A 17,643-nucleotide genomic window follows, 5' to 3' on the forward strand; every position below is an offset into this window, starting at 1 on the left:
TTAAGCATTATCATTTTCTTTTTGTTGCCTCAGGTTTTTGTAAATGAGGTTAATGTACATCGGGACCAAATAATTGAGTTGGACAAAACCGGTAACCAACTAAAGTTTCTCAGTCAGAAGCAGGATGTTGTCCTAATAAAGAATCTCCTGCTGAGTGTCCAGTCTAGATGGGAGAAGGTGGTTCAGAGATCTGTGGAGAGAGGGCGATACTTGGATGATGCTCGAAAGAGAGCAAAACAGGTTTGTATAGAAAACAAGAATTAGAGTACCTGTCATCAAACCATATTTTCTAAACTAATTCAGAACAAACTCAGATTATATTCCTTAACTACTCCTAACATCCCTCCTAACCCTTTAAAAATGTTTCCAAGCTTTAAAAAGCTCTGTATCATACTTTTCCCCTTGCTCACATTGTGTGAGCTCCTGCCAGGAGGAAGTGGACGTTCTACAGCAGGCGCGACATCACTGAAGCCTGTGAGCATCCCCACTTCCTGCCAGGCCGGGAGGAGACCAAACTAACTGTTTGACTTGCGCAGGGAACAGAACAGAGCCACCTAGTGGCCATTTTTTCAAATCACATTAAAAACATATAAAGGTTGAGAATTTTAACAGCAAGTAAATATCAAAGTGTCTTATAATTACATAAAAAAACAATATATTAAAAGTTTAGTTTAGTGACAGGTATGTACAATGATGTACAATTTTGTACAATGCCTCTATTTATAGACTACATCTGCCATTCAGGCTTCACCAGGATTAAAAAAAAAATCTTAATTGAAATGAAATGTTATTTGAAATACTAAAATGTTAATGGCATCTCTGTATTTTAGTTCCATGAAGCCTGGAAGAAATTGGTTGACTGGTTGGAGGAGGCAGAGAATCATCTGGATTCTGAGCTTGAAATCTCCAATGATCCGGACAAGATTAAATTACAGCTTTCTAAGCATAAGGTTAGATTGGCTTTGACCTCTTAGCCTCTCCACTTGTGTTAGGCTCTCTGTTTAGTTTTTTACTGTAAATATGGAAACGGGGAGATTTATCCATATCTGTTCAGAGGAAAATTTGCTGTGTTGCTCATAGAAACCTATCAGATTGCTTCTGAAATATAAAAGAAGCAATCTGATTGCGTGCTATGGGCAGCTCAGCAAATTTTCCTCTGGATAGGTTTTGATAAATCTCCCCCATTATTATTATTATATTTTTTTTTTAATCTTTTCTTGCTTTCAAAACTAAATTATTATTATTTTTTTTTTCATAAAATAGGAATTCCAAAAAACATTGGGAAGTAAACAGCCAGTTTATGACACGACTGTCAGAACAGGACGTGCATTAAAGGAAAAGGCCTCACTAAGTGATGATGTGCAGAAACTAGACCATCTTCTTGGAGAAGTGAGGGATAAATGGGACACAGTGTGTGGAAAATCAGTTGAAAGGTATTTTATTTTATATTTAATTATTATACTTTTTTTTATACTTATTTTAAGATTTGGAACAGGTTTGGTTGCTTAGCTACCATGGATTTGGATTTGATGTTTTTTTTTTTTTCTAAAATACGTGAAAGCACCAGACATAGCCCCTAGACTGATATACACACTGTAATATGCTGTTCTATGGTGGATATTTGCTTTATAATCATTTAGATCTTGTCTGAATAAATTAGTATCCAGTATGTGGCTTTTATGTAAACTCAGAGCTTGGTATTGTATTTTTCTTTACAGACAGCATAAGCTGGAGGAAGCTTTACTGTTCTCTGGCCAGTTTATGGATGCTTTACAGGCTCTGGTTGACTGGTTATACAAGGTGGAACCTCAGTTGGCAGAAGACCAGCCAGTGCATGGGGACTTGGACCTTGTAATGAACTTGATGGATGCCCACAAAGTAAGGCTTTTAAGTGTCATTCTTCAAAAATTACATATATAAGGACATTTTTATTTTCTAAATGCTTTTTTTTTTTTTTTTTGTTTCTTTATAAAGGTTTTCCAAAAAGAGCTTGGCAAGAGAACCAGCAGTGTTCAAGCTCTAAAGCGTTCTGCCCGAGAGCTGCTGGACAGTAGTAGAGAGGATACTACCTGGGTAAAGGTTCAACTTCAGGAACTTAGCACACGATGGGACACTGTCTGTAAACTGTCTGTGTCCAAACAGACCCGTCTGGAGCAAGCGCTGAAGCAGGTCAGGTCTCTTAATGACCTACAATCACTGACATACGTGTAGACATTTTTGGAGCAAGTTTACTGTAATAATATAAACACTTTGACTTTGCCTGAAAAATGCACTTTAATTTCTTTTTACTGTTTAGGCTGAGGAGTTCCGTAGTACTGTCCACATGCTCCTGGAGTGGCTGTCAGAGGCAGAGCAGACTTTGCGTTTTCGGGGTGCTCTTCCTGATGATGCAGAGGCTTTGCAGTTACTCATTGACGTTCATAAGGTGGGATAAAAGTGGAAATGTTATTGCTGATTAATCAAATATTTTTATTAGATGTCACGTTAAAGACTTGTGCATTTGCTCTAGGTTGTTTGCTTGTCTAACACACGTTCTCATTTATTTCTGTAGGAATTCATGAAAAAAGTAGAAGAGAAGCAGTTAGATGTGAACACCGCCATTACCATGGGCGAAAGAATTCTAACTGTATGCCACCCAGACTGTATTACAACAGTGAAGCACTGGATCACTATCATCAGAGCACGTTTTGAGGAGGTAAAAAAATAAAATAAAAAAATATTTATTTATTTTTCTACAACACAAGCCTTACTGAAAGACAATGCACTATTATCTAGTATTGTTCTCTGTATCTTTTTAGATTTAAACCGCTTTAAAATGTTCTGGAAGCATTCTACGTATTGGATATTTAGTGTCAATTAAATTATTTTGTTCTTTCCGTCTAAACATATCATTATATTTTTTTCTTTTTAAGGTTCTGACTTGGGGAAATCAACACCAGCAGAGGTTGCAAGCAGCTCTGGCTGAGCTTATTGCCAATTCTGATCTTCTAGATGAGTTGTTATCTTGGATCCAATGGGCAGAAACCACACTTATCCAGAGGGATCAGGAGCCCATGCCTCAAAACATTGAACAAGTGAAGGCCCTAATCTCTGAGCATCAGGTAAGATTCACACTAGTGTCTTTATGAAATGTGTTCTGTGTAAAGAAATATAATTCATATTATCAAAGTGACAATCCAAACTGGTAATTGACACAGCCTCTTAAAGGGAATGTGCCATCAGAAACCTATCAGGTTTTTAAGTTAACCATATTTTGAAAGATTTTTTGGTGATCCTTTTTTCTCGTTTAAATTATGCAGTTTCCTTTCTGGACACTAGACCTAAAACTAAGCTGAGACTTCATGTTCTGTACAGATCATTTTACAGTAATGCCTTTTTTTCTCATCTACAGACAAAAGTACTGTGAACTGTGACACAACAGGGCTCAGCTTTACCCCTCCCCGTAGAATGACCTCTGAAATGGTCACAGTAGCATCTCCATTTAATCTGAATAGACCGGGTCCTGTCCATTAATGTTTATGTCAATGGGTCCTGCTGTAAAGCATTTTATTAAATGCTGTTAAAAACAGCTTAGGCAAGATGGCAGCCCAATAATAATGCACAAAAAAATAAAAATTGCAATCACACAATAACAGATTAGGGAAAAAAAAAAACATTTCAGTATATTGCTCTAATCAGGAAAAGAAAATCTAGGTGATACATTCCCTTAATAGAAAAAAATGTTTCCATCATCCTAGATAAATTCTGTACTACTCTTTTAATAATGTATTTTTCTGGGGCGCTCTTCATTGGGGGACACCTACACTGATGGGTATATGGTCTTGCCACTAGGAGGCGTTGAAACTAGGGGAAAAAAGTTGGCTCCTCCCTGGCAGGATATACCCGCCCACTGGAAGTGAGGTAATCAGTTTTAGCTAGTGTCAGCAAGGAGGCAAGACACTGGTCTTGGAGCTCCCCAGATCTGGTCTTTTTTTTTTTTTTTTTTCTCGTAAGGGCTGTTTAGTTAAGTTTTTCTCCCTTTTGCTTCCCTTTTTCAGGTGGGGGTTCAGGAGCATGGCGCTACCTGTTCCCCCATATGCAACTAAGGGGCACAGGCATAGAGTATGTACTGTTAACCCCTTCCTGCCAACGGCCAGCGCCTTGAGGTTGTACCTTGGGTCCGGGTCCCCCACTGCCCCTGCTCGCCCCGCTATCTTAGCCTGGTATGATGCAGCGTGGCCATAAGCTAGTTGAAGACGCCTGGGTGAGTATAAGAAGATGGTATCCGCAGGTGAGTATGTCCCCCCCCCCTTCTCTCTGTCCTTTGTTAGAAGCATTAGGTGTGGTGCTTGCTTTCATAGCGGGGCTGTGTTTTTGCATACTGGGTCCTTTGAAGGACAGCCGCCGGCCTTTCTGCATGCTTGGTGCTCAGCCGGCAGAGTTCAGGGGGTTATGGCGGCACATGGCTCCGCCCTTCTTCTCCCCCTGAGCCAGCGTGCTAACCGGAGGCCAGGCAGCACCTCCTCTTAAGATTCAGGGGGTTATGGCGGCAGTAGCTCAGTCCTTCTTCTCCCTCTGAACAGCGCACGAACTGGGAGGTCAGGCAGCTCCCCCTCTCCAGGTACACACGCCCCACGGATCTTGCTGCGATCGGTGATTACCTGCGGCCGTGCTGTTGTACGCCTCCAGCGGCGTTAGCTCCACCCCTCCACCATTGCGGCGTTCGGCGGCGCTCTGTGGTCTGCGTGGCTCCGTGGTCTCCCTGAGCTCCAGCCCGGCGGGAGCTCTTCCGGCCCAGCCTGCTCTTGTTCCCTGGTCTCTGAGCTGTGTGGCACTGTGCTTCTTTGTGTGCTTTTCCTGGCCGTTGCTGCTTCTTGGGCTCCCGCTGGTGCATTTCCATTGTGTTACTGCAGGAGGGGCATGGTGCGGTCGTCCTTGCCTGTCTAACTTGGGAGATCTTGCGGACTGCATCAGCGCAGGCGCTTCCCTGCCATGTGTTGCATTCTGGTCACTCAGAACATTTAGTGGCTTTTGGCGCCCTCTTGTGGCCAATGAGTAAATTGTGCCCTTATATTTAATTTCTACTTGTGACATCCATTCACTATTACAGCCTTGGCCTGTAATATCTGTTGTTTTTAGCTTAATATCTGTTGTTTTATTGTTTCTGTCTCCCTGTACGGGCTCTGACATGTCAACTTACTTTGAGTCGGTTGAGGTATGCCTCTGGCATACCTAATTTTGGCAGGGTTCTCACTCTGTCAGGTTGCGTATGTGACCCGCCGTGGCGAGTTCTTGCCAGAGATTTTACCGGGGTTACAGTCAGTCATGTCCGCCGGTAACCCATCGGGGTTTCTTAGCTTGTGCATACCATTTTGCCTCTGCGGCTAGCACCCCGGATCCCCACATCCAGTGCATGCTCTCCCTGGAAGTGTTCTTGTGTGGGCACGGGCTGGGCCTAATATCATTATGACGGACAGTAGTCTCATCTGTCTCTCGTATCACAGCTGCCGCATTCGCGGCTGTTGCGGTACCCCACTACTAGTGCGAGGTGTCCGTTGGAGTGACCCATTGTCTACTATGGGCCGATACCAGTAGGCCAGACAGTGGTCTGTAGGGTTTCCAATGGGCTGATATATCTGTGGCTGGAGTTCCGGTAGCTCACTGCTAGTGAGCGGTGTCGGAGGGGTAACCTGGCGTGTTCTCATGGACGTTCTGCAGGGCGAAGGGGATACAATCCACAGCTCCTCAGCCTCCCCTCCCAGGGTAACAGAGTTTCTATCCATGGAGTCTATGCCTCCCTGCCCTTCCACAGGCATCATAGGGGCACAGTTACTGCCTATCTGACTGTGTCCCTTATCTCAGAAGAGTAAGATTAGCTCACTAAAACTTAGCATTTAATAATAACAGCTTAAAATAGTAGTCCTCAAGAAAATGATTTTTTTGTTACTGTCCGGAGGGAATCACACGTATTCACCGACCAGGAGGGATCTGCATCCGGTCACTGGCTACCTATACCGTACATCGCTAATTGGGACCTCCATCCCGGGTCTCGGCTAGGAGGACTACTTTCCGTGGGTCTGAGTGAGTGGTCCTTATCGGACCGGTTTATCATTTATATAGCTGGCACTTACAGACTTATTGCCAGAGTATCAAGTATTTCTTTGGTTTCCTATCCATTTCCCTGATGAACCCCGCATTGCTCCTAAATATCCATATAGGATGGGGGGGAAACGCGTCGGGATTGATTACTGCATTATTTGTGTCTTGTCTGGTGACACTAATTGTGATTGTAGGAAACGTGCTATTTGACTGGGGCCATTGGCTAATGGCCCTGGCATTACACCCAATGTGTTTTTTTTGGTGTTGAGTAATAATTTCTTGAGGACTACTATTTTATGCTGTTATTATTAAATGCTAAGTTTTAGTGAGCTAATCTTACTCTTCTGTGAATTTTTGTCCATTGGCTCCGCATACATCTGTATATCTGTGAATTTGCAGTGAAACTCTGTGTCCCTTATCTCCAGCGCCTGAAGGGGCACTCATCCCATCAGACCGCTGTCTGCACGTTCTCGCCGCCGTCAGTCTCCCATCTCATGGTTACCGCGTGCTTGGCTTTTTTTTTTTTTTTTTACCATCCCTCACTGTTGGTGTGAGGAATCTTTAAAAGGGTCTCTGCAGGTATGAGGGACTGATGCCGGTAAGCCAGACATTGTCTGCATGGTCTCTTATTCCACCGGGTCGCCCATCAGATCAGCCCCACTTTCTGTGGGAGGGTTCAATGGATTGACCCTCTGTGTTCAGGAATCCTCTCGAGTCAGCCAGTCGGAAGTTCAGGTATTCCACTGCCAAGGAGTAGTTCCAAGTGAGTCCCCCCTTGTTGCTTCAAGGGCCCTATACATTGCGCCAAAGGCTGGTTCACGGGGTTCCCTAGCTTGCCAGGTCCCTCTCTACATGCCTGCCACTCCAACGGCTGAAGGCTGGTAACCCACTTTCGGGGTTTGGTTCTGAATGCATGACCCGGTGTGGCCATGGTCCCTTTGCCAGATTGCCAGACTGTCTGCATGGTTTTCTAATCCACCTGGTCTCCTCCCCAATCCCCGCCGCTCCCACGACTGCAGTCCGGTGAATCACTTCCATGTGAAGATCCCTGTACAGGGATAAGGGAGTTTTGCTGGTCAGTGCATGGGTTTCTTCTCGACCACCCCTTGTTTTCCCCTCATCTAGGGGGACTATTACGCTGAGCACTTTCTACTACCAAGATGGATCCTTCTCTCTCGCTCTTCCCACTATATAGGTGGGTTATCTGGCTGGGCCCTTGTTTTTTGTCTGTGAGCATTCAGATGACCTTTTTTCTGTCTGAACTTTTGTGCTTACGGCCCATGATTGCAGCCTGGCTTTCTTTCTGTTTCTTGGTTGTCTACTGCTGTTCATGCATCTTTTGGCACTCTCCTCTGTTGGTGGAGTTTATGCAATCTTGTTTGGCCTGACGACAGACGGTTGTTTGGGCCCTTCCTTTGCTCTCCTCCTTCCTCGGTGCAATCTCCCTGGAGTGTCTGTTGCGCTGCATTGACATCACCGTTTTTTGGAATAACCTTCCAGTGACCAGAAACTGTGAGTCCCAGCTGGGTTCCCTCTTGTTTCCCCTCCGTTCCTGTCCTGACGGGATTTTCCTTTGGAGTGCTCTGGTCCTCTGGGGTCCAAGAGCGGTTAGTCTCCTTGTCTTGGACACTATACTAGGACGCTGTGGCGTGCTTTCTTTTCTAGGCCTGCCCTCCTGATTCTTTGGGCTGTAGTGATGGTTGTTCGCGATCCCGTTTGTGGGCCAGTTTTTCTGTACTGCGCTTCTCGTCTCGACGTGGAAATTTGTCACCCGAAGCATTTTGCAGATATTGGGTTTACTTCCCTTCGGGTATAAGTCTTCCAGGAGACTCGAGAACCTACAATTCACATGTTGGCCGATCCGATGTTCCGGGACGCTCCTTTTCAGGGTCTTCCGCTCCTTTTTAGCTTTTCTTCCTTCCGCCTCCTTCAGGGTCCTTGTACTCTCGATATAAAAGGCATTCCAGTCATCCGGATTCTACCAGTCGAGCTACTTTTGTCTACCGGGTGCTCGCGGCTGGCCCCTGGGATAGGGGTTTTGGGTCTGCAGATGTTCCAGTCATTGATTTTATGCACCAGGCTTCTCTAGAGCTGGTTTCAGTCTCTTTCCTTTTTCCAGTGTTTTTCTGGTCTCCACCTTCTGTGCTCACCTTCTGCTCAGGCGTACTCTGCTCTCTAAAAAAATGTTTTGCCATGTTCTCCTGAATCAGTTGGCTCTGGGTGGGGTTCTTTTGTTGTGCCCTTTTTCCATTTTTTTTTTCGAGTCGGACTAGACCTTTGACTGGTTCTGTGTTCCTTGGCGTTGTGTTCCTACTTCCTCCAGGGTGGTTCCGGCCCATCTGGCTTCCTAGTCGAACTTTTCTTGTTTCTCTATATGGACTGTAGGTTTAGAGTCTCTGCGAAGCACGGTCACTTCCTTGGCGTCCTAGTCCATCTCCATGGCCAGGGGATCTTCCGGGAGCTCAGTTTTTGGGCCTCGGTTATCGCTAGCCTGGGGTCTCATCCGCAGGCCTTACAGACGAGTGGGTTTTGGTCTCGGGACTGATCCCCTTTCGCTAGTGGTTGTTTTTCCCCACCCTTGGTGACTGCTTTGATACATTCAATCAGTATAGGTGTCCCCCAATGAGGATCGCTCGAGAGGAGATTTTTTTTTGTGCTCACTGTAAAATCTCTTTCTTGTAGCCTTCATTGGGGGACACCGCACCCACCCATTTCATTTTTTGTCTAGATATTCTTTTCCGGTTATTGTTTGTTTGTTTTTTTTTGTTTTTTTTACCCGGAATTCCTTTCTAGGGTCCTTCGGACATATTACATTATTGGCTTCTCCAACTGCTTTGTGACAAAACTGATTACCTCACTTCCAGTGGGCGGGTATATCCTGCCAGGGAGGAGCTGACTTTTTTTCCCCTAGTGTCAGGGCCTCCTAGTGGACAGAGCATATACCCATCAGTACCCATCCCCCAATGAAGGCTACAGAAAGAGATTTTACGGTGAGTACAAAAAAATTTCATTATTTATCACAGTTTTAAACACTGATCCTACGGACAGTGGTTACCGAAATTGTAGAAGAAAAAAAAAAAAAGAAATGTGATTAAGTGCAAAGGTAACCATGTGCTGAATGATACCATGGTCACTTTAAAACTATTCTTAATAGTATTGAATGGCACAAGTCTTTAAGGGGCTTTTCCAAGGATCAGTAGCTGATTGGCACAAGCACAGTACCTGGGTGTAAGTAGTGTATGTGAGACAGAAACCTTGGCTCTGTACATTGTGTAATGTGGTGCTGGGCTGCTGCAGCTAAGCTCACTGAAGTAAATTCGAATTGTGCTGTAGTAACCCAGTGTCACACTACACAATGTACAGAGCAGAGACTTCCATCTCCTATACGTTTTTAATGTCCTGATGCTGCAGATGTGCTGCTCAGCTGTTTGGCAGTGGTGCCCAGTGTCAGCACCCTACAGATTAGCTGTTTTATATTCAATCCTGTGAATAGACAGACCATCAATTTTTTTTCCCCCCGAAAAATCTCAAAAGCATGAGTATCAAATGACGTGACAAGCCTTGTACTCATTCTTTTTAAGGTGTTTATGGAGGAAATGACACAGAAACAACCAGATGTGGATAGAGTTACAAAGACATACAAGAGGAAAACAGACCCCAACCATGCTTCATTTAATGACAAGAACCGAAACAGTGAGTGGACATGACTAATTCTTCACATCATTGTCATACATCTTGGTTGAGTGTTAACATATTTCATATGACATTTTATATATTTTAATACAGAAAAAATAAAAGCTCAGTGTCATATATTTATTTTCAGTATTCTGGAGACTGTATGTAATGACTTAACCCAAAATAGCAATAAAGACACTGACATGCTTGAAATATTCTCAGTTATTTCAGCTATTGCTTTTAATGCCTATGAAGGTTAAAATGTGTGGTTTGTGTGAATGCTTGTAGAAACATTAAGTCACTGATCTTGTCTTTTTTTTGTAGGGAAGTCTGCAGTGCAGGCCACTCCACCTGTCTTTCAGGTGCCCTCTCAGTCTGAGACAAAGAACCCAAGGGTCAATCAGCTCTCTGCACGTTGGCAGCAGGTGTGGTTATTAGCATTGGAAAGACAGCGGAAGCTTAATGATGCTTTAGACAGGTTGGAAGAGGTAAGGAAACAAATTCTCATAATTAAATTTTTTTAAGCACAGTTTCCACATATTTTATTTCATTTTGAATACAATTACTTATGTTTTTCAAGTTAAAGGAATTTGCAAACTTTGACTTTGACATCTGGAGAAAGAAATACATGCGGTGGATGAATCACAAGAAATCTCGAGTCATGGATTTCTTCCGTAGAATAGATAAAGACCAGGATGGGAAAATTACCAGACAAGAATTTATTGACGGAATATTGGCATCCAGTAAGTAGGCTGGTTCTGGGCACAAACCCAATGGCAAAATACAGACTATTTAATACAGTCCTAACCTCAGCATTTGAAGAAAGGTATTTGGGGGTCATTAATTTAAAAGACTTAAAAGGTAATCAGACACAATGTAAAAGAGCAGCAGGAAATGGTAGCAGAATGCTTGGGTGTATAGGGAGAGGTATTAACAGTAGAAAGAGGGAAGTGCTCATGCCGTTGTACAGAACACTGGTGAGACTTAACAGGGAAGTTTAAATGACCTTCTATAGCTTGGGAAAAAAGATGAGACAGAGGGGATATGATAGAAACTTTTATATACATAAAGGGAATCAAGACAGTAAAGGAGGAGAGGATATTTTAAAGAAAAACTACCACAAGATTGCATTGTTTTAAATTAGAGGGGCAAAAATTTTAAGTACTATGAGGAAGTATTACTTAACTGAGAGAGTAGTGGATGCATGGAATAGCCTTCCTGCAGAAGTGGTCACTGCAAATCCAGTGAAGGATTTTAAGCATGGATGGAATAAGCATAAGGCTATCCTTCATATAAGATAGGGCCAGGGACTATTCATTGTATTCAGAATATTGGCCAGACTAGATGGGCCGAATGGTTCTTATGTGCCGACACATTCTATGTTTGTATGCGATGGTGCTGAATTCTTAAAGTTCATCCCCATTATTCAGTTACCAATAAAATCTGTTTTCTGTAGAATTTCCAACCACAAAACTTGAAATGACTGCTGTAGCTGATATCTTTGACCGGGATGGGGATGGATACATTGATTATTACGAGTTTGTAGCCGCCCTTCATCCCAATAAAGATGCTTATCGGCCAACTACTGATGCAGATAAGATTGAAGATGAGGTAAGTGATCATCTTCTCTTGCCCATGATTCTATTGATTTCCAGTAGCCTTTATATGCTGATATTCATATTTGTGACACGTCTTTTTAAAGGTCACCAGGCAGGTGGCGCAGTGCAAGTGTGCAAAGAGATTCCAAGTCGAACAGATCGGGGAGAATAAATACAGGGTGAGCTACGTTTTTGTTTCATTGTGAATTTTTGGTAGATTTACTTTATATGAGAGGAGAGATGTCAGAAGGTGAATGATGCTTTCAGTACAGATCTCAAGACCCGATGTCTGGCCAGGATTTGTGCCTGTATTACACTTGTGTGAAATTGGCTTTAGACTGACTTTAGGTAGTAGTTGTCCTGCAACAGAATAATTTTCTTAAAATGTTCTTTTTTAACCCCTGGACGATATCTGGCATAAATGTATGCCCCTTGCCTTTTGGGACTTAAAGGGTACCTCTCATCAAATAAACTTTTGATATATTTTAGATTAATGAATGTTGAATAACTTTCCAATAGCATGTTAATGAAAAATATGCTTCTTTCTATTGTATTTTTCCCGATCAGTCCTGTCAGCAAGCATTTCTGACTCATGCTGGAGTCCTAAACACTCAGAGCTGCCAGCCTGCTTTGTTCACAGCCAAACAGGCTGTGAACAAAGCAGGCTGGCAGCTCTGAGTGTTCTCCTTTGTGAACAAAGCAGACTGGCAGCTCGTAGTGTTTAGGACTCCAGCATGAGTCTGAAATGCTTGCTGCCAGAACTGGTAGGGAGACCCCTAGTGGTCATTTCTTCAAAGTGGAAAATTAAATAGAAAGAAGCATATTTTTTAATAACATGCAATTGTAAAGTTATTCTGCATACATTAATCTATAATATATCAAAAGTTTTTTTTGATGAGAGGTTCCCTTTAAAGGGGTACTACGGTGGAATTTTAAACAGTTAAAAGTTAAACAGATTAGTAAATTACTTCTATTGGAAAATATTTCCCCTTCCAGTATTTTTAAGCAGCTGTATGATACAGCTTTCTTTTTGAATTTCTTTTGTCTTGTCCACAGTGCTCTCTGTTGACACCTGATGCCCGTATCAGGAACTGTCCAGAGCAGCATGGGTTTGCTATGGGGATTTTCTCCTGCTCTGAACAGTTCCTGATACGGGCATCAGGTGTCAGCAGAGAGTACTGTGACAAAAACAAAATTCAAAAAGAAAAGAATTTCCTCTGTAGCATACAGCTGCTAATAAGTACTGGAAGGTTAAAGTTTACAAATCTGTTTAACTTTCTGGCACCAGTTGATTTAAAAAAAAAAAAAAAATGTTTTCCACAAGAGTACCCTTTTAACACATTAAGGCCCTAAATGTATGTCCTAGAGGGTTAAATGAGTATGAAGTGAGCACAGGAGCTGCACTCATTACTAGACTCATTGCTAATGGCGTGGACCGCAATCCCACCACTCCCCATCATTAACCATTTTGACTCTGTTGCCAATCACGGCATCTAATAGGCATTCAGTGAATGCAATCTAATGATTGCATATAAAATGTTACATATTTGGTATTGCCGCACGAGGCATTGTCTAAACTATTAAAATATAATGTTTATGATCCCTCATGGTAAACGGTGTAAACGTTTGAAATAAATAAATAACAAAAATAAAAGCTAAAAATGCATATTTTTGGGCCACATCATATATCACAAAAAAAATGATCACTTATGGGTCTGTAGATGAAAAATAAGAGTTCAAGGCCAAAATGGGATATGTCCTTAAGGGCTTAATAAGTGTCTAGATTATGACTTTTTCTACTGGGGCCTCACAGACAAGCAAGATAATGCCTGGGCCTCTGTGAAAGTCCTTGCAAAATATAAAAATATGACAGTTTACTTTGCATTTGTCTGCTGCATGCTGTATAACATTGAAATAAGTACACAACTGTTCAGTAATGTTGCTATACCAGAGATAACTACAGCCACAGAAAGCCCTCTTCACCTTGTAATGACTTTAGTGAAGAATGCTTTACAAATAACTAAGGGGTGTCTCACTGAGCCACACCACACAGATTGAGAAGCAGTGATCTACATGTTGCAAGTACATATTCATTATTGTGCCCACTAGTCTTCTTCTATATATATATTTTTTTTTTTTAGAACATCTGCTTATTGTGTTCAGTGCTGGTGACAAGGAGCCACTTCCACAACTGCAGTTCCTATTGCATTTATTTTATGGTTCCAATTGGAAAATAGTTTTACTTAATTTTAATGCTTACTCTTGGATCTATCCTTTTGAGGGTGAAATGTAATAAGTAATATTTACCTTTCTCGGTCGCTCTTCATTGGGGGACACCTATACTGATGGGTATAGGCTCTTGCCACTAGGACATATTCCTTTGTTGGGTTCTCCTACTGCTTGGTGACAAAACTGATTACCTCATTTCCAGTGGGCGGATATATACTGCCAGGGAGGAGCCAGCGTTTTTTTTTCCTAGTGTCATCGCCTCCTAGTGGCAAGAGCATATACCAATCAGTATCGGTGTCCCCCAATGAAGTCTACGAGAAAGATTTTACGGTGAGTACAAAAAAATCTCCTTTTTAGACTAGTGCATTGCAATGCAGTTATTTCTGTTACTAATATACAGTTCTATGTTACTGCTGTTTATGTTTAACTAAAACAATTTTCTTTCTCCTTGTGCTTTTTCATGTAGTTCTTCCTAGGGAACCAGGTACAGTGCACTCTGATGCTGGCTCTTTTCTGCCCAAATAATCACATGCTTACATACTAATTTGATTCCTTTTTTTCTGTTGCCGTGATTCTCTTACAATTCTTATGATCACCATAGATCTATCTAAGCTGTTTAGAAAATGTGTACAGACCTGCCTCTCACACAAATAAACCCACACTGCTTAATGCTCCTTATTGTGTGCATGTCTGCCTGTCAGACTAAACAGCTATATTCATTCTTGAGACTTACATACTACATGCCATCCATGATGTTCATTGCAGCTGAAGGTGATGGGTTCCTGTGAGATGTCCTATAAAGATCTGATCGTGGAGCATTCTAACCGACAGGAAATAAATTACTGTATATGTCAAATACAATACTGGGACTTGGGTCTTACAGGAGTCCATCAGCCGGACAGCTGCAGAAACATATAATAATCTGGTCTCATTTCACCATAATTTAGTCATGTGACTGAATAACTTGTTCATGACCATGTCAGTTTTGGATATCTAACTAAATTTCCATAACTAATCATATAAATCAAGTATTAAGGGCTGAGAATGATTCATGCAATAGTAGACCAGGGGAACATTACACGCTTCTTGTAACTTTTAGCCAGGTTTTCCTGGATACAATTGGTGACTTAAATGCTAAAGAGCTAAATATAAAGCTCTAGAACTGTGGCTTTGTTCTCCAGATCTGCTGCAAGATATTTTTTTTGTTAATATGTGTCTGTGCACACATATTGACATATATATTTACTTATATATGTCTACTGGTATATGGGTGACTTGGCATGCATGCGTTTTGAGGTTTGAAGACATGAGCTGTAAATAACCAGTTATTTGTTTTTTCCAGTTTGGAGACTCTCAGCAGTTGCGCTTGGTACGTATACTGCGCAGCACAGTGATGGTCCGAGTTGGAGGAGGCTGGATGGCACTTGATGAATTTTTGGTGAAAAACGATCCTTGCCGAGGTAAGAATTTCTGCATAATATAACTTTGTTTCTCGGTTTTGATACAAAATGAAAACATTGATAATAAACTAATTTTTTCAGAGGGCAAGTTCATGCATTTATTAAGCATGACTTTTCTTTGTAATCATTTTTTGCTTGTTTTGCTTTTTTAATGCCATTTCTTCTCACAGCAGTGTTCTCCAGCCAGTGGCTTGGGTGCCCTGCATGTGGCCCTTTAAGCTGTTGGTATTTGAAGCCTTTTGTGCCCTAGTTGCACCAGGGATGTCTTAGCATAATACTAGCAGTTAACAATGTGGTAAAAGCTATATCATACTACAAAACCTTGTCCTGTCTAAAAGTGGCTCACAACCCCTAAATGGTTGGGGACCTCTGGTATACAGGATCCCACAAGACAAGCATGTTTACCAACTAAAGCAAAAAGTCAGAAAAAGTCTGTACTGTACGTGAATGGATACAGGTAGAGATGAGCGAACTTACAGTAAATTCGATTCGTCACGAACTTCTCAGCTCGGCAGTTGATGACTTTTCCTGCATAAATTAGTTCAGCTTTCCGGTGCTCCTGTGGGCTGGAAAAGGTGGATACAGTCCTAGGAGACTCTTTCCTAGGACTGTATCCACCTTTTCCAGCCCACCGGAGCACCGGAAAGCTGAACTAATTTATGCAGGTAAGGTCAGCAACCGCCGAGCTGAGAAGTTTGTGACGAATCGAATTTACTGTAAGTTCGCTCATCTCTAGATACAGGCATAACCAGTCCATAAATGAATGCTTTATTATAAAATAGGGGGAGCACTTATGCTTGTCACTGGTGGGTAATCTGCACTGGTGCTGGTGCAGCTAGTGCAATAATAATAAAGAAAACCACTGCGTAATGTGTACATCCTACCAGCAGAGGGCAGTATGGCTTTATTGTGTGAAGGAGTTGTGTGTGTGTGTGTGATTGGTTACATTGCCTGCTGCTTGGAATATCTGAAGAAAGGCACATCTGTTCTGTGTCCATGGTGGTGCATGGAGTCACTGACATCATCTGGCGATTGTTGTATTGGTGGCTTCTGCTTTTCTTCATAATAATTCTGTTATTTCAAGATATGATTTGTTTAGGATTGTGTTCTACACATGGGGACATTTATAAATAGTGTCTAAAGGAAGAACTGTCTTTTTTGTCCATAGCATCCAAGAGATCACAATGCTGCTTTTATTTATTTTGTATTTTTTTGTACATAAAAGCAGAGCTGTGATCTGTTATGGACAACAAAGGCCGTTTTCTTCTTTCAGACAGTTTTCATAAACCCCACCCACTGAGCCTAATTCAAACCAATGTCTTGAAAGAGAATCTTCTCATTGGCTGTACATTTTGCATGCCTCACATCGTTTCTATTTCTCCCCTCTGCACCCTCTTTATCCTTCTTAGTTCACCATCCAGGGACTAAATTAAAGAGAACTGATTCCGTCTCATCCATAGGTTTGGGTTTCTGCTTTCACTTTGTAGATGTGCTTCTTATTATAACACGCAGTGTGTTTAAAGAAAAAAAACTCCATTAAAGAAATATAGTATTTCATGTATTGCTTAAAGAACTTCCATGTGTCATTGTCTTAGCTGTTCTTTTCCTTGCTGCTCCAGTCTTTATAATATTGCATTGGACAATTACATAGCAACATACGATGACATCATATAGCCAAGACATGAGGTTGAGCCATTCATTGGCATGAATGGGAGCTGAGCTGCAGTTACATGGCACCACCGCAATACTATGAATGGCACAGGGTTTTTCCCTTGTTCACTGTGAAGTGCAGGTGACACCCCTTTTAGTAGACTATCTGCTTGCGTGCAAGGATTTAATATTATGTTTCCACTGGGGGGTCTTATTCTCAAAAACGAGTAATCTCCACTTGAAATCAGGATTTGGGGTTCACTGTAGAGATGGTCCCCACCTTCGTCTGTTTTTATAAAAACATGACAAAAAAATAAAGAAAGAAAGGCATTGTCTAAATATAGCCTGTCATAAATGTACAACCTGCAGTAATCCTAAAGCATGTATTACAGTGACTCTGCCTCCTACTGCTAAGAACACAAGCCTGTGTCTGGATGTATACTTAAGGCATCACTATGTTGGTGCTTTCATATCTGCCTCTCTGCTTGACCCATTGTCCCTGCTATGCAGTCTTCTGTTCTTTGCAAAGAAAGGTGCATACTGCATGATTACTGCAGCTTTATTCCTCTGACAATTGGCTTGTTATGCCAAGTTGTCTTGTCCTTTCTCTGCCCTTAGTTCAATGACAATTCTGCCTTGTGCTCAAGGCTTGAGTAATTGGTGACTTGCTAGTTTTTATAACTTTGCAGCTGGCAACCTTATTTTCTTAGGCAATGTATCCCTAGTAACAGACCTCTTCCATGAAACATAAAAACACTAGCGACACACTTAAAAAGAAACAAAAAAAACTATGAATAGCAAACAATGCACAGAAAACCTCATTAGTATCCACTATCAAGTGTAACCTAAATAATGCCAAATATAATGGATAACACTACATGACATTAATTGTGAGCATAGTATAAAAAAAGCAATGGGGTATATCAATGTTAGATTGAGAGGACTTCCGGCAT

General features: G+C 41.8%; 1 protein-coding gene across 21 annotated transcripts in view; it reads left to right on the plus strand.

Moving 5' to 3' along the window:
- Positions 1-17,643, plus strand: part of MACF1 (microtubule actin crosslinking factor 1) — a 303,966-nt gene that overhangs the window by 271,919 nt on the left and 14,404 nt on the right. For 9 of the 21 annotated variants that reach the window (XM_056556581.1, XM_056556595.1, XM_056556588.1 and 6 more), the window contains 16 exons: positions 34-240; positions 831-950; positions 1,264-1,433; positions 1,719-1,878; positions 1,975-2,169; positions 2,297-2,425; positions 2,552-2,695; positions 2,913-3,101; positions 9,660-9,771; positions 10,078-10,241; positions 10,334-10,496; positions 11,210-11,364; positions 11,456-11,530; positions 14,047-14,064; positions 14,923-15,040; positions 16,450-16,500. In XM_056556581.1, coding sequence (XP_056412556.1) covers positions 34-240; positions 831-950; positions 1,264-1,433; positions 1,719-1,878; positions 1,975-2,169; positions 2,297-2,425; positions 2,552-2,695; positions 2,913-3,101; positions 9,660-9,771; positions 10,078-10,241; positions 10,334-10,496; positions 11,210-11,364; positions 11,456-11,530; positions 14,047-14,064; positions 14,923-15,040; positions 16,450-16,500 — 2,170 coding nt within the window. The remainder of the gene's footprint in view (positions 1-33; positions 241-830; positions 951-1,263; positions 1,434-1,718; positions 1,879-1,974; positions 2,170-2,296; positions 2,426-2,551; positions 2,696-2,912; positions 3,102-9,659; positions 9,772-10,077; positions 10,242-10,333; positions 10,497-11,209; positions 11,365-11,455; positions 11,531-14,046; positions 14,065-14,922; positions 15,041-16,449; positions 16,501-17,643) is intronic. The other 12 variants (XM_056556594.1, XM_056556589.1, XM_056556592.1 and 9 more) reach the window with 3 other exon arrangements.

The sequence above is a fragment of the Hyla sarda genome, chromosome 2 (assembly GCF_029499605.1).
Source record: "Hyla sarda isolate aHylSar1 chromosome 2, aHylSar1.hap1, whole genome shotgun sequence".
Lineage (NCBI taxonomy): Eukaryota > Metazoa > Chordata > Amphibia > Anura > Hylidae > Hyla > Hyla sarda.